Here is a 24,847-nt window from a genome sequence, read left to right on the forward strand (position 1 = left end):
GCTAGATTCCTTTATGGTAATATCATCCAAATTAATAAACTATTCAACTGCCACAGGTATATTAAACATATGATGTTGCAGAAACACATTGGATGTAAATGAATTTTAAAACATTTATTTCGAATTCTATAGTAGTAATTATTAAGATGAGCTATAACCACCTACTCAGAGATACACATTTTGCCTATACGTGATATTAAAAAAACTTAAAACTTATGTCAAAATATAAGGTTCATATTTTGAAAAATTCAGATATATAACTTCTAGTTAATCACAGGCAAAGTATAACTATCACATTTTTCAAAAGTTGAAGTTCTCTCATCACACATAAGAAAACTATGTCTACAAATACATAGATAATATACATAATTACATATATATTCTGAAAATTGCTTGTGATCGTGGCTCCACTTAGCTTTATAGTTTTCAAAACAGGAAATAAATCATTAACTGTTTTTGACAAATGACCTGTAATGACAGGATGCTTGAATGGTAAGTAGAAATTGAAATCAGAAGTCATAAGGCCTAAATGTTAATCCAGTCTGTGACAATGACAACGTGAATACAAGCCAGTCTCTACTTCTCTGGGCCTCTGTTTTCTGCACTTTATATAAAGATTGGGCAAGATGGTCTAACTTAAATTTTATGATTCACGAACTTGATTTTGTATGGGGCAGATTCTTCTTCGATGAAATATTAACAAATAAGACACTCAAATAAATCAGCAATAGGGGTGCAGACGAGGACTACCGTTTCTACAGCAAAGTATGGGTGAACTCAGTAAGTGTAGAACATAGAAGTTAATGCTGACCTCTTGCATAGCATGTATGGATATTAAATCATTTCCTGCCTTCATTTCAGGGATGAGGAAGAAACAGCTGTTCCTGAACTCTTTTAAGAAAGCAGTCAGTAAAACAGCAGAGTCTCCTGCTAGTGTGAATCCCACTGAAGTAAACTTTCTGTTCACAAGGGAGAAATATTCCTAGTGGTAGTAAAAACAGTTTTGCTAGTTTTAATCAAAAGTGAAAAGGAATTCCAGAATGTTCCCTTTGAGCCACATCATCCATTGCTATTTCTAATTCAAGGTGGGCCCAGCAACAAGTGTAATAAAAAAAAAAGTCCACAGTAACTAAGAAAGAGAAATGGCAGTTAGGTACATTTGTAAACCAATATAGAAGACTTAATTGTTTATTAAGATAATATAAATAATTAAAAATGAAGAAAAAATAAAAGAAAATAGCATGGGAAATGAACTAATCCAAGCAGTGAGACTTAACATTGACTTATCTAGACCAGTTATTATCACATATATAAATCAATGGGCATAAGCTGAATGCAAAGGTTGAGAAATATGCTTGACAATGACTTCTGTAACAAAAAAAAAGAAAGAAAGAAAACACCAGGCTGCTTTGGCAAACAAATAAATAAAAGAAAAGAAAGGAAGGACTCAATATCTGAACTATTTAGTGATGCGTTAGACACATGATGATTTAAAATCTTTGTAAATCACAGCATGGTGAGATAGAATTTAATTCTCTAACCATACTTACGCTGAAAAGTTAAAACTGGCATGAAGAACATCAATTTCTATACATTTGAGGAATAATTTATGACACAATATTGAGAACAGAATCAAACACACTGACCTGCCCACATCAGGAAACCTGATGGGAAAGTAAATAACTTGGCACTTGGGTCTGATGATGCTTTCCAGATCCTTGGGTCTGTGATCAGGAATCAGCTTCATAAATTTTCCAATGGAAGTGAGAAATGATTCCATATTAAAAACTGAGTTGAATACAACCACATCAGCCACCAGGCTGTAAAGGTAAAAGACAAATGCAAATGATGAGCCCAGACTCATTCAGAGCAGTTTTTACCAACCTAAGACCTCTATGGATTAATCAGAGTTTATACTACACCTTAGGTTTGCAAAGAACTCTTCACTTCCTATCAGTATCTACCAAAGTGTCTCTAAGAGCTAAGTTAGTTTCATTAGTGTTATATCACAGGGAGTTGATTGGTGGCATCAGATTGGAAAGGCAACAGGGAAACAGAATGATTTAATGAGATCACATGAGACTCCAAATCAAAGCATATTTTTCCACAATGCCAGGAACTTTCTATATTATCAACAACACTATGTAGAGCAATTCCTTTTTCTTCGTGGCCCAGCTACCCATGTTGAATTTCTGTCAGTGATGTGCATCATTTTTATACCATACTACCGAGAACAGAGCATCTGTCACACTTCTCACTAACTTCAACAAGACTAATTCAGATAAAACTACTTTCATACTAAGGCACGATACCTTCGGCACTATTTGGTTAAAGTCTACTTCCTGCTTTAGCCTTTACTTCAAGAAACCGTGTTAAGTTTTTGAAAGTTCTGGGACTACACAAAAAGGATTATGGTATCCCAAAATAACTTGTTTCACTATCATATTATATTATATTGGGCTAGCCAGAGACATAGAAGAAATTGGTAGAAATGCATCCGGAAATCCAGATCACTAGGTCCTAACTGATTACATAAAGGTACATATAAATTATAAAGCACCGCAACACCGTGGACCTTCGAATTCAACAAAATAAACGTAGTAACATCAGTCCGCAACAACAATGGTTCAAACTTAAGATTTTTTAAATTTCACAATGGTGAAAATGTAATATATATTCAATTGAAACCATACTTTGAATACTGAATTTTGATCTTTTCCTGGGCTAATGGTATGTGCACAATATTCTCTCACGATGCTAGGCAGCAGCAGTGAGGCACAAATCTCAGTCAGCCACATGATCACAAGGGTAAACAATCAATACTCTACAGTGGCCTGTGCTGCCAGATGATTTTGCCCAACTGTAGGCTAATGTAAGTATTCTGAATATCTTGAAGGTAGGTTAGGCTAAACTATGATGTTCGATAGGTTAGTTGTATTAAATGCATTTCAACTTATAACAATTCACAATAATGGGTTTACCAGGCTGTAATCCTATCGTAAGTTGAGGAACATCTGTATACAAGATTAAAGGGACAAAGCAATTGGTTTTATTCCACCCTAAATACTACTGGAAAGAAGACATGTTATGTCCACAGGACTGCAGAACACCACAGAATAAGTAGAACTTATAGAATAGGAATGCCGTAGCCAATCGTCAGTTTAGTTTAAGTCATATTTGCTGAGACAGCCAAATTTACTATTACAATGTTAATATATAGCAGAATGAAAAATGAACATAAAGAGTGTTGGCCTGCTACTTCCATGCATCCCTTGAAAAAAACTGATTTTCCATACAAGTATTGTTTATTAGTTGCTACCTAGCGCAAATTTGGGGGATGCAGGTGATTACAACACAAATAATACAAAGGAATATCACAGAAGTGCTGACACAACACTAAGCAATAAGGAAGCCAATATAATAATATACCAAAAGTTGAAGGATGTTTTACAGCTAGTCTTGTTTTCACCATATGTCACATATTGTAATAGCAACCTACAGGTCATAATATATAGTTGTGATATGTGTTCATAAGTTAGAGGGTTAGTGAAATCACTGTTTAAGGTGAGTGCTTATGTCAGTCATCTTTAAAGTCCTTAACTGCCACACAGTCAAGAAAGAAATCTGACAGTGCCAAAAAAGCAGAAGTCAGCAAGAAAACTAAAGAAACATTTGAGGAAGCAGGAGTCATACTTTTCAAAGAGAATCTGAACAGGACTGCCTTTTGACACTCTTATTTTTCCTCTGGACAACTGTGAACCATTTTTTTCCCATTAAGAAGCCAACTGATGATGAAGTCCACTTCTCTCTCTCCAAGCCTGTCTGTAAGTTTACCCTCTTGAGAAAAGCAATGCTCAAAAATCATGTACAAAACTTTTATAGTCTCATTCCCTATGAGCAAAAACAATGTTTTATGAAAGTGAGGAGGAATCGAGAGCTGAACTGTTTTTAGATAGCTTCCCTCAAACGGCATGTGACCCAACGACTTACATTCTTAAAAATCCAGTCTATGTCAAATTAAAGATCCAAGATAGTTTACAGAAATATCCTTTTTGGTACATTTCCTCCCTGATATGACTGGATGTAACTTCCATTAACTTTAAAGCCACCCATAAAGGGAAAAATAGACTTAGTTTTTTCCCAGTGATTTCTCAGGGGTAATAAACACACTATCTGAGGAAAAGAATGATGCTAATTCAAGAAATCAAAAGAATATTACAAATGTTTTCCATATTGATAAAGCACAAAATGATTTTATTTTCATTTTTAAAACATATTTTCCTTCTCTGTTTCAATATATTTTAATTTTATTATGAAATTTTAAAACGGCTGCTTTTTTTATGAGACATTTGACGTGAAGCAGTTCCACTCTACTTTGATAGCACTGCTACTTCACAATTGAAGCAGCTTGTAAAAATAATTGTAGGAAAACATTCACAAAATGCACACAACACAGAATTATTTCTATATAGCCGTTTTTCTATGTCAACTAAACTATGAAACATTCTTGCAAGAATTGGGGGTCTGTTTAAACACATCATCAAACCCAGTTGCTAATAGCTGTTAATAAAGATGAATAAAATGTACAAAATCACTGACAGATTCCGTTTAACTGTTGCAGTTATGTGAATAGGATCCAATAGCAAAGCCATTTCAGAATTGTTATTAACTTCTTTCATTAACTAAGCTTCAGGAGATACACTTTGTCGAAGTCACAATAGAGAAGGACCATCACCTTTAAAATGTCATGGTATTTTAAGGCTGTGCCATTTCAGAAGACTCAATGAGGGAAAAAAGAAAACACTACCTAAAGATTCATTGTCCATAGTCTTCTCTGCCTTACAATTAAAAAAAAAAAAAAAAAAGGCGGGGGAGACAAAACCCCAAGTTGCTCCATTATGCTTTAATTTTTATTTCTCTGTAAAACTCTATTTTGATTTTAGCTGAATACAGTGATCGTGATTAATAAGTAAGAGTTGACTAACTGCACTTTCTAAATGCCTTAAGCAACAGATCATGAAATCAAGGGGTGAAGGTCCCTGCCAACCTTTTAATTCTATTTTGAATGTCGTGAAAAATAGATAATTAGCTCAACATATAATTAGATTGTTACATATATGTATTTTTATAAAATGATTAGTTGTGATCTTACATATACTGCAGAAGGAAGAATTGTTTAAATATTTGCACCCACCTTATGGTGTTTTAAAAAAAGGTGTACAGCAGTAGATCTCCAGGTTTAAAATGTAACCACCTACAAAGAAAAAGGTAGCAAAGGGCCAAATATAATGATACAATCCATACCTACCATGAAAGAATTTGGTTGTATCCATATTGGAAATCCCTCTCCTGACATTTCTTGACAGGATATATCAACTGGTTCTCGTGAAAATACAGAATCTTTTTCAGTTTCCCAAGGTCAGGCCGCAGGGCAGCCAGTTCGGTCAGGTTAAGCACTGAACTTGCAAAGAGGGTCCTAGGAAACAAGAAAATTGGGGTTTACTGTCCCAAGTATGTTTGAAGGGATCACGCTTTGCTCTTCTCTCCTCTTTCCACCCCAAGAAGAACACATCCCCTATAGGGACATATCAATAGTTGAGGCTTAATACCATGTAGCAGCATTCTAAGTTTTGATCTCTTAAAAAGCAGCTGCTTAGAACTATAAAGTCCCCTAATCTCACTGGTCTTCTCAGTGCAGTTACTGAGAAATGTTAAAAAAAAAAAAAAGCCCGATGGATTTTATTGAAAAAGGCAAGAAAAGCTCTATCTGTAGGACAAATGGAACAAAGATAAGGCTGACTGGGGAATACTTTGCTTGCCAGTTTCATTACACGTTCCTTCTTTATGCAACCAACTACTGAAATTCAATGTATGAGCAGGAATGGCACATGTTCATGTTATGACATAAACTCTTTTGATTTATGCAATAGACTTATCTAGTACGGTCCCTTTCTCTTGGCATGTTTTCTTACCCTCCCCTCACTTGTAAAGTATCTTACAATACTTGTATTTTTAAAAACATCTTTTCTTCTCCATTACTGGACTGCTAATGGTACCAGATGCATCATCTGTAAAATCCCTTAATAAAGCACAAATATAAAAATTTTATGAAAGGCTGATTCCTTATCTTTAACGGAAAAAGGGAAACTGAAAGCTTGCTTATCCATGTTTATAAATGAAAAAAGTGTCAATTTACTCTCTCATTCCACATACATTTACTAAATGCCTACTATGTGCCAGGGTCTAACCAGGAAGAACAGAAAAGATGAACAAGACAGCTCAGCAGGATAAATGCTGCCTGTAATAGAGACATACACAAAACATTAGAGAAACAAACAGAAAGCAATACTAATTGTCTGGGACAACCTGGAAATGTCTCCCTAATAAGGTGCCTATTACATATGGACACAAAAGAGGGACAAAGTACAGGACTTGAGCAGCTGAGGACATTTAGATGGCACAATTTTGATAGAATGCCACCTTTATAACATAATGTAACATCATTTGACCTTTATGGCTTTAATTCCCATTCTAAAAAATCAGGTTCAATAAGGTTAAGAGTTTTTCTAGGATCACACTGGTAGAAAGTTGCAAAGCAGAGAGACTGCTGGTCTTCTAAGAGCTCAAACTGCTTTTCATTACACCACAGATATGAATTGGTTGCGGACCACTTACATTGCAAGTGCTTTTTTCTGTACTTAATAAATACAAAATATCATCCTTGTTATTACCATGATTACAACTACTATAAATCCTCCCTTGCTGACAAGCCAAATGGCTAACTTCAGGTGTTTATATGATCTGCCGCACCAGCCTTTCACATAAGAAGAATGATTACATAATAAGTGCATATATCACAAGTAGGAATTCAAGTGTCTTCTTCACGGGCTAAAAGAGGCACATAAGACCAAAAGCCAGCAATCCTTCTTCAAACCTACATTGCTATATTAATGTTATAATTTATCTCTTTAAGGTAAAAAAAAAAAAAAAATCTCACCAAGGAGATGCACTTATTTTTTAAACCTGTCTGTCTATACCCAAATGAAAAAAAAATTATGATCAAACAATGCCCCATTTTGTCCAAACATATTCCCCACACCACTACCACATATAAGCCTCTCTAAAACTTACACTGAAAATTCTGAAACATGAAGATATTTGTTTACCTAAAAATCTTATCTTTAGCAGAGGAAACAACAAAATATTAATTTCAAACAATATTTTCCTTAAAAGGGAATACATGGCAACTTGTAGGTCTAGTTATTGCGTAATCCTCCTCTCCTTCTATTCTTTCTTACTATGCACATCCCTGACCATACATACTATTGCAAGCAATGACGCCCATTCTTAATCATTATCACCTGGGCAAGCATAATATTTTTTCACACACAAGGCAGAAAAATGCATTAAAAGTAGCCTTCATATGAGTTATTAATTACAAAAAATATACCTTTTATGATGGGGAAATCTGGTAGAAACCAATTTAACCAAGTGATCAAACTTACTATGACCAATAATGGGACAAAGTGATATTATGTATTTCCAAATGTGATACATTGAGAAAGATACAAATCATTAGTATAGTATTCCTGCCAAAAATGCCTAATCTGAATTTGGTAAGGAATAACCAGACAAATATTCTGCAAAATAATTCACTGGATCTCCAAAAATGTCATGTCATAAAAGAAAAAAATCTAGATTAAAAGAAATAAAGACGCTCAAAACAAAATCCAGTATATGATCCTTCATTGGATACTGGAAGGGAAAAGAACACCTATTAAGGACATTATTAGGACAATAGGAAAAATTTGAATATGGACTAACTATAAGACTGCAAGTTTTTGTCAATCTTTAATTTCTTAAATACAATAATTTTATTGCAGTTATGTAGGAGAATATTCTTATTGTTAGGAGATTCATGTCAAATTATTTAGATGTGAAATGCCATGATGTCTGCAATAAATTATTAAATAGTTCAGCCAAAATGCTACTACTAATAATAAATATTAATATGTACATATTTACAGAGAGAGAAAAATAAAAAATGTGCAAACACATTAACAATTGATTAATCTATGTGAACAGGTGTGTAGTAATTCATAGCTTCAGGGGAGGGGGAGAGTCTATTAAAAAGATTTCATGGAGCACGGCGTCGTCCTACTGCAAATTTTGGGTAAGTTATACATTTATAAAACTATACATTTGAAGTAACAGGCATTAAATGGCAGTAAGAAGAAAAAAATTCTATATTCCATAAACAATAAACCCATCATATCCATATTTCTAGCCATATTCCAACTGTTAATTTCTACATGAGGATTATCCTCAGGGTGGACCATCTATAGCTAATGTTTAACCTAGAGGAGCCCTTCACTCTATTTCTACCATATGTTCCCCTACCCACCAGCTTATCCATAACCAAGGAATCCAACCTGAAAGTTGAGCCTTCCAAACAAAACCTCCCAAATAAAAGACGGCAATATATTCATATGAGAAACAACACTAATTTTCATAATATTCCCCATTTGAGACTGCCCACGCCAACACTTCTTTCAGTTTGTTTAATCATTAAAAGAAAATTCACTGTATTTGTATAACTAATCTTGAAATAGCCCTCACTAGTTTTAAATAGTGGAAATTATCTCCATCATTTCTCTTTGCTTTTCTTGCTCGTAAAATGGCAAAGTGGTCAATAAGCAATTTCTCAAATATTTAGCTCAACAACACCCAAAAAGAAGTAATGAATATGCCCACAAAAGGAATGCAGGTGATCCATAGGCAATTTGTACTCTGCCCCTACTATCAATTTTTAAAAGTTGATAATAATACAATGAATGACATCACTTGATCAGCAGCTAATCCCTGGGCTACCAATGCTCATCTTGCCTCAGGTATTATTTAAGCAATAAATCCTAATAAGGTGCACTTTATCATCCCACAGTGTGTCTCCAGCAGGAAAGGACACAAGGTGATAGCAAAAACCACTAGGAACAAGATAATTCCTGACAGCTGCTGCTTGAGCACAAGTTAAATTGAACAGTTTATCTCAGCATGAAGATGTTATAAGGTTTTATGTTTAATATTTTTAAATTAACATAAAACCCAGAGAAAGCAGTTGAGCAATCTTTCACAAACATGACATACTACAATCACTGTATAAGCTGGATTAGTACTTATTACCATGCTACTACAGAATTAAGCTGTTTTTAGACCACCAAAGAGCTTTAAATTGCAACTTTTGTCTCTGTAAGAGAAACCTATATTTAAAATGTCTGCTAAATTCAAATTAACAGCTACATCATTAGCTTACCATTTCACCAAAAGTACAAGTAGGCTGCTACTATAATCATCTAACCAAAACGGCTCTATGCTGCAAGCACATTAACACCATTCCATGTATTTGGGAATAGGACCTGTACACGTTTCGACTGTTTCCAATACACACTGTATCTACATTTCAAGTCATATATGTTTAAAGAATCCGAAACAGTTAAACACAATGAAATTCGAGATTAAAGATTTTATTCTTTTCTGCTCAGTTTAAATAAATCAGTTGTTTGCCTTTTACCCATTTACTTAATATGTAAAAAGAAAAGCTGAAATATACCTAAGGGCAGTAGTAGTGTGACCATTACCATCAAGATGCACACTTTTATATCTTAAATGGTACAGAAGAGAAGTTAAATGAGTAACAGAAGGCAGGCATTCAATATTCCAGCCACTGCCCATACATTTTAGCAATGATTCTTCATGGGCTAGGTCATCTCACTCTTGCCCCATGAAATCTTTTCAGTAGACCCCTCTCCTCTCCTGAAGCTATTTATGACATAATGAGATAGTGTATACAATTTAACACAGATACCAGTTTGGGCTGTGTTACCACTCATACACAATTTCTTGCACGGCTTCAGGAGGCCTTTGACAAAAGAGTAAATTCTTCCAGCTGTGTCACTTTGCTCAATACCTAAACTCCTGGTCTAGATTCATGTTGCTAAAACTCATTACCTAAGCCTTGGTTCTTTTGTTCCCTCTCATGCATTCCTGTTCCTTGATATCTACTCTCTAGGATCCTAGATCCTGTATTTTCTGTGATGCAGTATTTTCTATGATGATGAAAATGTTCTATATCTGTACCGTCCACATATGACTAGCTACATATGGCTATCGAGCACTTGAAATGTAGCTAGTACTCCTGAGGAACTAACTTTTAAATTTAATTTGATTAAATTTAAATTTAAATAGACTAGCCATATGTGGTTAGTGGCTACTGTATTGGAAAGCACAGCTCTGGATGAACCAGCTTTCCCTAACCTGACACCCATGTTTCCTGAATACAATTACCTGCTTAACTGATTTTCCTGAACAGACCCTTGACCCCCTTGTGATAACCTAATTTCCATGTTCTTCCTGCCTAGATGAATTTCACCTACCCAGCTCTCCAATTCTGGAATGGCATTATTTTTTCTTTTCCTTCTGAGAATTAGAAAATACACATTCACTACAGAAAATGTTTTAAGCACAAAAAAATACAAATAAAGTGAATATCACCCATAGCTATTCCAAAGAGAGATAGCTACTATTTGCATTTTGGTGCTCTAAGCATGTGCTGAGCACCTATTATTTGCAAGGCACTATGCTAAATTACAGACATAAAATGGAAAACAAAGTAGCTGAGGCAAGAAGAAAAATGGCAGGTTGAGGAACTGAATGAAGACCAAGGAGGCTGGAGCCAATGGGAGTGGCCAAAAATAAGGGTGAAGATTCAAAGGTAAGACATGAAAATAATTTTGGTTTTGTGGTAAGAACAATAGGAAGAGATGGAAGGATTTTAAGTAGGGAAGTGACAAAATCTTATATGTACATTAGGTATATTTTCTTTTATTCTTTCCACTTTGTAACAGAAATACATTATTGCATAGTTTCATTTCTTACATTTAACACCATGTTGTTTTACCATGTTAAAAATTATTTCTAAAAGATATGATTTTTTATTACATCTCATGATATGGTAAGTCATAATATCTCCAACTAGGGCATGATTTTTATACTCATGTCCATAAAGTTTTGAAATCTTCTTTGTATTAATCTCTTATATTACTTTTGTTTATGTAATTCATGCATTTTTAAATTACTTTTTAATATCAGAAAACTTTACTCTGACTACCATATGGAAAGCAGACTGCAAGGAGTCATAAGTGGAAGAAGACAGCAAGAAGAAAAAAAATGACAGTCTTGGGCTAAGATGCCAATATTGTGGGAGTGTTACCAAGTGGCCTGACTGGGTGTACTGATAACTGTCATGGTTTGCTGATAAAACTAGATACAAGAAGTGAAAGAGAGGACAGCTATTGCTTTCTTCCCTTTATCACTTCCAAAGCACCTTGACAGAGTTTTAATTACAACAGAAGCTCAATGATACATACACACATAAATGAAAATTACTCCCAAGCATTTCAAAAGTCTTTGGTTTCAACATATTTTTTAATTCATAAAACTTGTGTAGTGAGATAACTGAGTTCTAATATTCATTAATCATCAATATACAAAATTCATTTTAACACAATTTGCTTTAGTTGTCAGCTACTTAATCTTAATTGGACCATTTCTACTGCATGTTTAAATGCTACGGATATTCAAAAACTTTCAAGAATACTGCCTAACAAAATGTTTCCCTTTGCTGAAACAATTAAAAATACAAGATGGAAGTCTTATCTAAAGGAAAAGGAAACGCAGTCATTTAATCTCCCAGGTTCTTGTGGTGGTAATTTACAGGCTGTTTATAAATACAGTATCCAGTTTCCCAAAAGCTGTCTCATCGTGTGGCATCAATCGGGCAGTTTTACTTTTTTCCATCATGTAATTTTCCTTTCCTGTACTTATCACGATGGCCAGGACAGCACTATATACAAAAAAGCACTGTATACAGAACACCTGTCAAGAAGGTAGGGAATCAAAGACTGTAGGCACAACCTGCCACTGAGCAGTATCTCTAACATAAGGCTGTTTTCTTAACATCTATCCTTGCTGCAGTCATCAGCACTCTGAACTGTCTTATGGCTGTTTAAGGAAACAAATTCCATAATGCCTATTGAGCTTCTTTAGTTAAGGTGTCACTTAAATTCAGGTGTCTCTTAAATTTTTCCTGCAAACGCTGAGTCTTTTAACTCTTGGTATCTGGCACAGTGCCTAATCCATAAAAGACACTTTGTAATTATGTTTCTAACAAGAAAGGAAGAGACAAGAAGAGAGGGTAAGCCTACTATTTTTAAAAATCTATAAATACATTGAAATTTTTATTGCATACATTTAAACATTTTTTCATGTACGTGTTTATTTCTTTTGGGACTGGAGTTCATTATTAAGAGTATTCTTACAAGGTCCAAGGTAATATGAACCAGAACATTTGTAGATATATCTGTTTTTAGACACTCTATCAATAAGTCAACAAATCAGAACACTGTAAAATCTTTTGACGTGGCAATTTAAGAAGTATAAGACATCACCCCGTTCTAAAAGAACTGACAATATAATTGGTGAAATAAGCCGTAAATACAGGAAACATTAAATAACAATAAAAAAGATAAGTAACTGCTCTCTGCCTGCACAAGAAATGTCACAAAGCAGTGTGAGATTGATCACGAATGAAGGCAAAGGCACTAAGTGCTATGGCCATTCAGAGGAAGAAAAGAGAACTAAGAGCAGTGAAAAACCAGGAAGTCTCAGAATAATCAGGGGTGGCAGAAGAGGCCCAGGTCCCGAGTTCTCGGGACTAAAAGGACCAGTGCTATCTGAATTAGTCAGAGAGGGCTAGCAGTTAGCGTTTGGAAAAAAATGAACAATCAGATAAAACTGAAATGGTGGTCTTCCTCAGACCCAGAAGTATCCAGATGCAGGATAAGAAGTTTGTACTTGGCCGGGCGCGGTGGCTCACGCCTGTAATCCCAGCACTTAGGGAGGCCGAGGCGGGCGGATCACGAGGTCAGGAGATCGAGACCATCCTGGCTAACACAGTGAAACCCCGTCTCTACTAAAAATACAAAAAATTAGCGAGACTCTGTCTCAAAAAAAAAAAAAAAAAAAAGAAGTTTGTACTTTATCTTTCAGCAATTTGGTGACTCACTGTATGTTCATTATTACACTAACAATCTTTTATTTTTTCTTATTCTTAATTAACTCAGTTTTTAATGCTTATTGGCCAAGAAAAAGATGGTTGTAAAGTGAGAAGATAAAGAAATAAATAAAGTACCACTATAAATCACTATTACTCTCAAAATAAGGAAGATTACTCTAAGTATAACCAAATACAGAAGATATAAAACCAGTTCCTTTAGGCTGGGCGCGGTGGCTCACGCCTGTAATCCCAGCACTTTGGGAGGCCGAGGCGGGTGGATCACGAGGTCAGGAGATCGAGACCATCTTGGCTAACACGGTGAAACCCTGTCTCTATTAAAAATACGAAAAAATTTGCCAGGAGTGGTGGCAGGTGCCTGTAGTCCCAGTTACTTGGGAGGCTGAGGCAGGAGAATGGCGTGAACCCAGGAGGCAGAGCTTGCAGTAAGCCGAGATCACGCCACTGCACTCCAGCCTGGACTCGTCTCAAAGAAAAACAAAAACAAAAACAAAAACAAAACAGTTCATTTAAATCCATGGCTTTCCATGAACACTTTTTGATAATGGAATCCTTTAATCACCATAATATTGTAATGTTGATGGTAATATTTTAAAGGAAGATAGAAAACCACGTATCGTGCAAGGTTCTCTACACACATCACTGCCACCACCCTAAGGGATATGTCTTATTATCCTCATTTTACTGGTTAAGAAATTAAAGCACAAGAGGTTTGGTTAAATGTTGAGACAACAGCAGTTACTAAGAGGTAAAGATGAGTTTCAAATTCAAGTTGATCTGGGCCTAAAGCCTCCACTTTTTCACTTACTCCACAATGATTTTGAATCATCTTAAGATTAGTATGTGACTGTTTTTCTGTTAATTGTATTTATTAGAATCTGTGTTGGAAATATAAAAGAATATAAGTGTTATAAAGAAGAACTATACAAAAGTGAATAGTTTCATTTCATCCCTTTATCCATCACATATTTACTGAGTGGCCAGACTGCTCTGGCTATACAAATTGTGGAGAGGTAATGACCATCAATAAAGGCTTTCCTAAGGAGATGCACTCTAGGAAGCATCCTAAATAACATGCAGGAGCGAGCCTCCTGGAATAACAAGGAGGAGGTCAGGGCACTGGAATAGAGAGAGTGGCTAACATTAAGGGTGATGAAAGAAATGTCTGGCTTGGTTATTAAAAGTAGGAGGCTAAAGGTTTCTAGCTTACACAATCAGATAGTGATGGTGTAATACTCCTCAACACGAGAAAAAAATTCCTGGTTTGGAGGGGAAATAAAGAGACATGTTTTACAAATACTGAATATAAGTAGAGTGCCCAGAAGGTAACTGAAGATTACAGATAATAGGGTAATGAGAAGAAATACATTGAAGAGTTGATTTAAAGAACTTGCCTGGTCACCAAATATGTTTGTTAAAAATGTGGGATCTAGTCTGTTACATAATTTTACATAACTATTCTATGTGGTTCTCCAATATTTAATATATTATCCTATTTCTTCCCACTAAAGTATATATTCCTTGATAAGATAAAATAGATCTGTGGTTCTTTTCTTTAGTATCCTATAGTTTCCCTAACTTGGCAGCTATCACTCTGGATTTTAAAGTTCCATTAGGACAGGTCCTACATCTGTCTTGTGCCCCATCCTAGCCACGTGCTTAATAAATATTTTCAAATAAGTGAATGAATAAATGGAGTGAATGGATCATTCATTCCCTCAATGACTATGAGAAAATAAAACTGGTTAACTTTCCATTTATACAGAAGTGTTCAATACGGTATTCACTCCTACCATTAAAACAAGCTGGGAAGCATCCATGCCCATGGGTGCTTACATTCCCCATGCCCCATGGATGTGAGCACCCAACACAATTCTAAGATGTGTTATTTGATGTCATTTTTTATTGAGCTCATTAGTTTTTCCTGGGGTCCCTAACAGTATTTCAGGCACTGGTCTCTGCTTCACCATTGTAAAGTATTCAAGACAGGATCCAAAGAAAAGGAACTCAAGAGGAAAGGTAGATGTCAACCTGGTACAAAGATCAGGAATGTACAATATTTTGATAATAATTTTTGTCATCTTCAGGGATTCATGATCATTAGCCTTGAAGAAGTAAGTCAATTAACATGCAAAGAGCATCTAACTTGCTGAGTGTGCTGGGAACACTTCATATGGTGTTTTATCACCATAAACTAATATAATTAGTATGTGAAATATTTATAATTCATCTCATGATTAATCTGTCATACAAGACTATTCCTTAAAAGCAGCATATCATTTTATATTGGAATGTTCTTTGCCCTTTATTTCATGCCACTCATGAGTCTCTGGAGTTCCTTTCTAAATACTATAAAGTTTGAAGACTGGAGACCCAAGATAATGGATGTAAGTCCTATCATCACTGCAATCCGACCCTATCAGTGTAGTCTAAAATTATACACATTTAAGGACATACTGACCAGTCAAGCCAGAGCACTATTCCACAAGTAGATTCAGAAAACTCTCTTGAGGCACAAGCCTAAGAAACAAACCGCAGGCAAGTACAAAGTGGCTTTTGGACAGTATCATGATTTAGGCTTGAATATTATGACAGTGTAATAATTAAAGTAATCATGACAATAACAATAATAATATCTGCTTCTTGACAACTAAGCTGTTCCTGACAACCATGAAAAAAAAAAAAAAAAGTATTTTGTGTCCGAATAACAAATAAGCTAACCAGGAATAACATAGGGACTTGCTATTTTTACTGAGTCCTATCTACTGATAAAACTATCAAAATAAAATATATCCTAAATATTCAGTCTTTCAGTAATCAGTAGTAACATTTAATTTTTTTGGTGCTTATGAGTATTTGCTTCAAGTTTGCTTCCCAGTTTGCTTTACTCTATTGTTTTATCATTTGAATTGTTATGCTTCTCATAGAAATTATGTCTGTGTTTTGATTATTCCTCCAATGTTCGTTTTGGCAAGTCCACAACAGTTCTTTGAAATCCTCCTTAAATTTGGTGCTTAATACACCATTTGGAGAAATACCTCCCCACAAATAACTTAGTTTCCCCAATGTTTTGCTATTTAATTACAAGGGTACCACTGAATAACTAATTATAAACATCAAAATCAGCAAAATGTACTATGTACAGTAGGCATTCAAGAAATGTTTGAGAGAGAGTGAAATGTTTAATAATGTTGTACATCTGCAACAGAAAAATAATTCAAAGGTTAGTCTCAGGACTGAGTCCTGGTCCTTTATACACTTATTTTAAAGGTAAGACTTTTCACAAACACTGATTTGCTAAGTCCTGTGTGTGAGAATTCTCATTTTAATATTAATTACCCCACAAATCACAGAGGGGAAACACTTGAAAGCTACTTTTTTAAAGATCAAATAGAGTAAAACAAAAATTAAAAATTCTGCACACAGCTAAATTTCACACACAAAAACACTGTTTTGAAAAAAAAAAAAAAATGCTTCCCTTGATCACAACTACCCTCTTTAAGTTATATATTAGATTATCTAAAATGAAGTATTGGAGTCATTCAGCACAACCCACATCACATGGTAACTTTCTGAGACACACTTCTTTTGGTCTCACCTAGCATAAAACACGATATGTGGGACTCATCAAACACTACAGCAAAAAGGAACTTAAAATTTCCTAGGCCACACTTCTTTACCAGGTGACTGAAGAGCAGAAACCGAGGTCATCTGCCCCAGGTTAGCCAGTAAGAGGCAAAAATAGAGCCAGTGTGAAATCAGTAATAAAAAGAAAGTCACAGTTGCTGCTTGTGAGCCTGGCCTCATGATTTCAATAATAAAAGCAACTTCTTCAAGTTAGATGTTTCAATGAAAATGCTCTCTAGTTAAATGGGGGGAAGTCTACTCACCAGGAAAAAAAGCTTGAAAAACTTTCTTTACAGCGTTTCTTTATTTTCTGTTTCATCCCTTCTCTCCACACAACGTAGACAAAGTACTTGAACTTTTGGTATAAATATGCACTAGAGACTAATACAGATACCCACCTGCCTCTTAATGATATCTGAATTTTCTATTGCCGACATCTGAGGGTCACATGTCTGAGGGTCACATATCTGAAGATCACATGTCATAGATCACATAATGGCAGTCAAAAGCCTCTCTCAGCCATAAAAGACATTTACACATAGGCCATGGAATGGAGGCTTCCCTTCTGACACAGAGCTGTCCCTTCTTCCTTTTTCTCTGCTTATACATAACAATGGTCTAGAAATGCCAAGAAATACACAGAATGCCATGAGGGAAGTGAGAAGGGAACCTCAGATATGGCCCAGGAAAGCCAGAAAAAAGGCTTTAGAAAAGGAGAAAACACTTGTGATGGCTACTAAAAGATGAGCAGAATGTCCAATTATTTTTGTGTTGAAGGCAGGGATTGGAAAGGGAAGAGACTATGGAGTTTCTATTCATACTGAACACGAAAGGTAAATACTTGAGACCACAAATATCCACATTCTATTCAATTAAGCAAATATTTAACATATAAACACATATGTATAACACATATAACAACATATATGCATGGTATATATATATGGTATCTATATGGTATCTATATAGTACATGCAAGATTCTGTCTAGTTGATAAGGAGTAAAAAAATAAACTAGATAGCATCCTGCTCCTTATCTTTGCATTTTGGCAGTTGAAATATATATAAATGGCTGACGTTCTATGAGAGTCAAATATCTGATATTTCAAATGTTGAAATATCACCATGTTTGTTTAATCCCCATATTTATATATACTGCTATTATTACTCCTTGTTAAGATGATGCCAACTCATTGTAAATGAATTTCATGATAAATTCCTCCCTTACTAGGTTCCCAAAGTTAAATACACTCAGATGGGACATTCTAGTAACTTTTTTATAATAACTCCTTGTCTTGAAAAACACTTTCAAAGAAATGTTAGTATTTTACCACTCCATAGGAATCAGTAACAAGGCGAGATTCTCCCAAGAATATTCCAACAGTCCTTGAAAAACTAAGACTGTCACAAAACCTGAGCATCTGGCAACTCTGCCACCATGAAGTATCCATATGGAAGAGACCAAAATGTGTCAAAGTACCCAAAACGATTTTGGATAGTGTAGAAGATAGAATAAATAATTCAGTATCGTCAACACTTTCAACAGCAGGTAGTGGATATGCTACCTGCTTCTATAATGTGCCAGAATGTAACATAAGTGTGTGAGGCTGTGTGTGGATGTGTGTGTGAGAGAGAAAGGCAGAGAGAATATCAGCATACATGAGGCTAAAAACTATTTTTATACAGAAATATTCCTAGGTAGTTCTCTTTGTAGGGACATCAGATCTTTACAAGCATAGGTTTATTGATATACAGAAGGAAAAAAATTGAGCCAGTGAAAGCTTACTTTTAAGATAAACATTGCAACAGATACATTACTTCAGAGTCAATGAAAAAACCTGCATTAACAACATTATGGTTGAAATTATATGTGCAAAAAAAGTCAGAAAATCCAAAATTATGGTTCCCTCAGCAACTATCACTGTGTCCTCATGCATATATAGGTATTTTGCATTACTGTAATGATGATACATTTCAGCCTTAATATCAGTTTATGCAGTGTGACTGAATTAGGATTCTTCTGGGAACTATAACTTTGAATTTCTGGATTTTTGAATGTAAAATCTTAACCATAAAATTACATTAATATAGGGTGGGGTTTTTGCATTTTACTTTCTGGCATTTAAAATAACAATAAAGAGCGAATGGCTGACAACATTAAAGTAGCAAAAGATTGGTTGATTTGCAATAATACAAAAAGGATTTGATACAGAGCTTAATGCCTTAAAATAGGGATGCACAAACTGCAAAAAATAAAAAATAATCCCTTTGAAGATTAATCAAGACAAGAACAGGTGAGACATCTTCCTAGGAGTAAGTAAATTTACTTGTTCTATAAAATTTTAGCTTCTGATTGGAAGGTACTTTCATTTAACTATATTTTAACATGGATATAAATAAAAATGCCTGAAATAATTCTTTCAACACATATTCCTGCATGTTATCAAGAAAAAAAATAGTGTTAAAACGGTCCCCCATATTTTCAATAGTGTAAAGCTGGTTGGGAGCCACTTTTCCTTCTTGTACTTGCAACATGGTAGGACATAAACTGTAAGATGAAACTGCATTACTGTCACCAACCACTTTCTCATCATGGGGCTGAGACTGATTCAAACATGGTTCACAAATGGAAAGAAACAGATACACAATGATCAAGTTCAACTAAAGAAACAGTCAAGTGTATTTTACGCAATTACTTAGGTATTATACAAGCATGGAATAGCTGAGATGAAGTAAAGCACAGTGAGACAGTGAGTTCAGAAAAGAAGAGTCATAATCACATGTGTTTGGGGAATATTACAATACTTTCATGGAGGAGGCATTTTCAATAGGCCAGACTAGATCTGTAGTTTTTCAACCAACAGAAGACATTCCACACAGAGAGCCTACAGAAAGATCCAGAAATAAAAGTGGTCAATACTCAATTTGAAAACAAAAAGGTTGGCTGAACGGGTTGGCTCATGAAAAAGTTGTAATAAGAAAAGCTGCAAATGCAGATTAAGTATATATTGTAGAGGACCTTGAATGCAAGGCTTACAAGTGGGCCAATGTGTACACAGTGCAGGGATGCTGAAGTTTCAGGCTATATTTTTTTAGGAGTAGAGAAACAAAAGGCAAAAATAACAAAACAAAAACAAAAAAATAAAAATTCCATAACAGTAGAAGTAAAGACTAAAGAAAAAGGGACCAGTTATGAGATGATTAGAGCAATACAGACAAGTTGCAAAGAAAGTCTGAAGAAATGTGGTAACATTTCTCCTCTAAAGGAGAAGGGACTAAAAATGTACCTTCAAGATTTTGAAATGTAATGACTATTGGAAAGATCATGCCATCATAAAAATATAAAATCAAGGACAGTGTCTCATGCAAGAAAAAGAGTGACTGAACACTATTTAGTAAATCTTAAGTTTAAGGTGTCAGGGTCTGTACAAACAAGCATTTCCTACAAAAAGGTTGAGATACAGTCCTAAAGTTACTGATTATAGCAATAAAAATAATATTATCCTTTATACTTATATAAGCTTGTACCTTTCACTTTTTATCCTTCTAGTGTTGGTAATTATATCAGTTGTACAAATAAGAAAACTGAGGCTCAGAAAGGATGACTTATCAAATCTCTCATGAGTATTACATGGCAAAGTGAGACTGGAGACAGATTTTGGAACTTTTGGTATAGAAGTCACTTTGAAGTTGTAAGATTATCAAGAAAATGTGGAAAGAAAACATAGTAACTTGTGCACAGAAACAGAGAGAAAACCTAAGACTGTAAAGCAGTGATTATTCAATACCTCAGTAGATGACCAAGATGCCTAGCAAAGCATTACAGGGCCTGGCAGTCAACAGGTATTCAATGAATAGCTGTCACATCAACACTCAGAGGGGAGACAGCACCAAATCGTGTCTTTCCATCTGTGATGGACAGAGGAAATAGCTCTCAGACTAATTTAAGGCAGCCGCTTTCTCAAATGAATTCTTACACGTAACTGGTATGTAAAATACACAAAAACGCCCTTGAGTAAAGCAGGAATAGATAGTCTGGAAATTCACCTAACTCAACCTTTTTTCACTTACTTTCACAACATGTCCTTTGTATATATTAATATACAGAAATCCCTGAGACAACTCCACGCAACCCAAGAAAACGCTGGAAATCCTCTATGTTAGTCAGTCACAAGAGTGATGATAATTTGGGACATCTGAGTATAGCATGAAAGAATAGGTAACATTTGGTCTGAAGAGATCATACTGAAATCGAGTACCAGCCTGTCTACACTTGATGGTTAAACAGACACTGCACTGTCATGTTCTACTAGCTGGGATCCTTCATTACTTCTTTCTTGGATTTATTTATGACCAAAAGCTTCCTATGATTATGACTCATATCATCAGATCACTTGGACATCACAATTGTATAGAATGGAAATGGTATATTTAATCGAGTCAATTCCCTGTGGCTGTCTTGTTCCAGTACCCTGTTGCAGAATCTCCCCACCCACTTGCATCTTGTAAGAAACTGGCCATGCAACATTATTCCACATAGAAGCCAGAGAGAAAAAGAACTGCATAATGTCAGAAGGTTAAAATTAAATGTGAATGCCCAAATTTGATATCTTAGCAGAAAGAAGTTTTGTGATCTAATCATGTTACTGATAGGACCAGTTACATGTATGACTACGGAGGAAAGGATATGAATGTCCCTACAGTTGAAAAAAACGAAAGAATGATTGAGTCCTTTTTAACAGTAGACTTGACAATGTTGTTCCATTTTAATATAAATTGTAAATGAAAAATCTAGTCCAAATGGAGAGCAAAAACAGTAATCATTATTTTAAAATCCAGCCCAAGTAAGTAGTAAAAAACAGTAATCACTATAATATTTTATTATGGAAATACCTGTGTACAAATATGAAGAAATATGTAAAGAAAATCACAGGCTAATTCTTGGATAATGTATTCAAGCAGTAAGTTATGAAAATTCATCAATAAGTAGAATAAATGGGGTAAGGCAAAGACAGCTTACCATAGATTCTATTTATGCAACTCCAGTTTTAATTTAGTTTGCATTGATGGACTCTTATTTCATGTGTTACAGTTATATTAAACCTAGACACAACATGCATTGCATCTCAAGTTTTCATAGTACAAAGACATTTGGACGTGGCATAAACGTCCTTTTGCTCCTTTTGCTTCAAGTGATAAACGGTTCAGCTGTAAAAAGGATCTGAATAGATCTAACAAAAATCAGTGAGTGAATTTAGAAGAGTAACTACATGCATTAAAATTTTTATTTTGCTCTTCTGATTTTTACATGGTAATTTGCCTTCAGGAGAAACCATGCTGACACTGTCCTGGGTGTTTTCAGGCCTTTGCAAATGAAGCTGAGACCCGGTTCCAGGATCGAATACGCTTCAAAGGAAACAGTACCACCTACAACACCTGCCATCAAAAAAGACAGTGGGCCAATAAAAAACCTAGGTCAAAAGAGCATAACTTGGGCAAGATGCTGGTTAAATTCAATGAATAAAGCAGAAGAGTAAAGTTTTCAAGGAGAAGTCTCGTTTAGAATTTAGGAGGTGACTCTGGAAAATCTTGTACAGATGTCAAGCTTGACTGGGATTATGCAGCGGATAGAACTGGCAGGAACTAAGGAAGAGGTATCAAAGCCCCAGAAGGTGCCTATAGAATAAAGCAGAATATATCCGGGGAAAAAAACAAAGAGAAAAAAATCTGACCAAGTCAGCTAAAGGCGGCAGTTGAAAAGTGAGGAGAGAGAAGGGAAAGAGCAGCAAAGTAAAGGCCTGAGCTGATCTCATGGCAACTGGCAACAAAAGAGACCTGGGGGTGAATGGTCAGCTGGAAGAACACAGGAGCCCAAACAGCTGTGCGGACGAATCCCAGGTCTTGGATGGATAAAACCATAAGTCACATCAATGAGCAGGTGTGCATCTGAAGCTAAGGATGTGTCTATCAGCTGACTCAGGTAAGAATGGCTCAGGTACTGTGCAAGACTGAGCTTGCAGATAGGGGGCATCAGTGGACCTGACTGTGCCCAGCTAGGGAAAGCCAAAGGCACAGAAACAAAAAGAGGGTGAAGAGACAGCAGTAAATAGAATAACACAAAACTGTTTCTGAATTATAATATGTGTACTTGGTAGAGACTACAAAACAAACCTAGAATATGAAAATGTGGATTTATCCAAAAGACAAAATTTTATTGTATTTTTACCCAAAAAAGATCCCTAATAATATTAACAATAAATTTAAAACTTCTTAAAGTACAAAATTATAAATATACTATTATTAAAGCAATGTAAGACTAGATACGTAGGAAAAGACCATAAGGAAGTAAAACACGTTATTACAGCTTCTGGGTTTATGAATTTTCATATTTTATCTCCAAAGTTCTATTATACAATTATATATTACTTTTAAAATTTAAAAAATAAAAAATATTAACAATAAAACTTGTAATAGTAAGCATGCCTATTACCTTTCGAATTATTTGATTTAAAGTAATTTCTACTTATAAAATATTTCTTGGGTAAAGAGCAAGGTATGTACATAGGCTTTTACATATTGAAGTCCTTATAAAATCTCCTAAAGTTAGTAATCCCTACATCTAATTTATCCATAACTATAAGGTACAGTTTAAACTAAGGAGATCATCTCAAGTTTTCTTTTTATAAAAATCCCTTTATTTTTAAATACATAAGGAATATATGCTAACATTGCCTTTTCACAGTAGTAGGAAAAGGTTAAATCAAAGGAATCATTGTGGTGTGCGTGCAATGCAACTTATATGGCAAACAGTGCCAGAGACTGGTTTTAAAGGGCAAAAATCATGTCATCTCCATATTTGTTTAAAACCCCACAATGCATAGATACACTATTTAACAACTGCATTCATTAACGTTTAAACTAGAACTGTGGTTAAAGTCATGTACTCCAAAGGTGGGCCACCTGGGTGTACCATGGACTATGAAGGCAGACTACTCAGGTCTACCATGGATTCTAAGGGAAGACTGCCTGCTTTGCCAACTACTAGCTATGCGATTTAGGGAAAGTTTGTTTGTTGGTTTGTTTGAGACAGAGTATTGCTCTGTCACCAGGCTGGAGTGCAGTGACACAATCTGGGCTCACTGCACCTCCGCCTCCTGAGTTCAAGCGATTCTCCTGCCTCAGCCACCCAAGTAGCTGGGATCACAGGTGTGCGCCACCATGCCTGGCTAATTTTTGTATGTTTATTAGAGATGGGGTTTCACCATATTGGCCAGGCTGGTCTCAAACTCCTGACCTCAGGTGATCCATCCACCTCAGCCTCCCAAAGTGCTGGGATTACAGGTGTGAGCCACCGCACCTGGCCAAGTTTTGTTTTTTTTGTTTTTGTTTTTGGTTTTCTGTTTGTTTCTATTTCCTCATGTGATAAATGGGCCTACGAGAGTACTCCTCTTATAGGGTGGTGTGAGATGTGTAAGGTGCTTAGACCACTACTTGGTACATTGTAGGCATGATGATGATTTTGAGACTATTTACCATTATTTTTATTAAATTGTTTTGGCAATGACATCCGAATTAAATGATGAATCAAATATCAAAATGTTGCAATATCTGAGAATTGTTTTATTTGGCATTCTATAGTTTCTACTCTTACTATTCTTGTTTTCATCATACAAAATGTTACTTATCAAAATTATTAGAAAACTCTCCTACACATGAACAGCATTTGACTTAATTACTCCAGATCTTTACGCAATAACCATTTTCCAGAGACACTGCACTTAAGTAATTCCTATACCTTAGAATCTACAGAAAGAACATTCTGTCAGTCTTTTTTCCAAACACAGTGCAGTGTGCAATGATCCAATTTGGTTAAATTTTAGATTGTTGGCAATTGTAAGCTCATTTGGAAGTAATTTTTCTCCCTAGATCACTTGTGCTTGAGCTGAGAGAAGAAAAAATGAAATTATTATTATTGCCAAAATTATACAGACTGCCTTTGAAGTCCTAAACTGACTACAGTGTCCTGTATACACTAGTCACCCAATTCTAAGAATCCAAATAGATGATCTATCAATTCAGTGCAAATGATATT

At 35.3% G+C, this 24,847-nt stretch overlaps 1 protein-coding gene across 50 annotated transcripts in view; it reads right to left on the reverse strand.

Annotated features, from left to right (window-relative positions):
• Positions 1 to 24,847, reverse strand: part of GTDC1 (glycosyltransferase like domain containing 1) — a 452,114-nt gene that overhangs the window by 229,925 nt on the left and 197,342 nt on the right. For all 50 annotated transcript variants that reach the window (XR_010118861.1, XR_010118863.1, XR_010118864.1 and 47 more), the window contains 2 exons: positions 5,309 to 5,476; positions 1,647 to 1,820 (listed from right to left, as the gene is read on the reverse strand). Coding sequence is in view for 46 of the 50 variants with exons in the window: in XM_063631327.1 (XP_063487397.1) it covers positions 1,647 to 1,820; positions 5,309 to 5,476 (342 nt within the window). In the remaining 4 variants the exon portion in view is untranslated. The remainder of the gene's footprint in view (positions 1 to 1,646; positions 1,821 to 5,308; positions 5,477 to 24,847) is intronic.

The sequence above is a fragment of the Symphalangus syndactylus genome, chromosome 22, assembly GCF_028878055.3.
Source record: "Symphalangus syndactylus isolate Jambi chromosome 22, NHGRI_mSymSyn1-v2.1_pri, whole genome shotgun sequence".
In the NCBI taxonomy this organism is placed as follows: Eukaryota; Metazoa; Chordata; class Mammalia; order Primates; family Hylobatidae; genus Symphalangus; species Symphalangus syndactylus.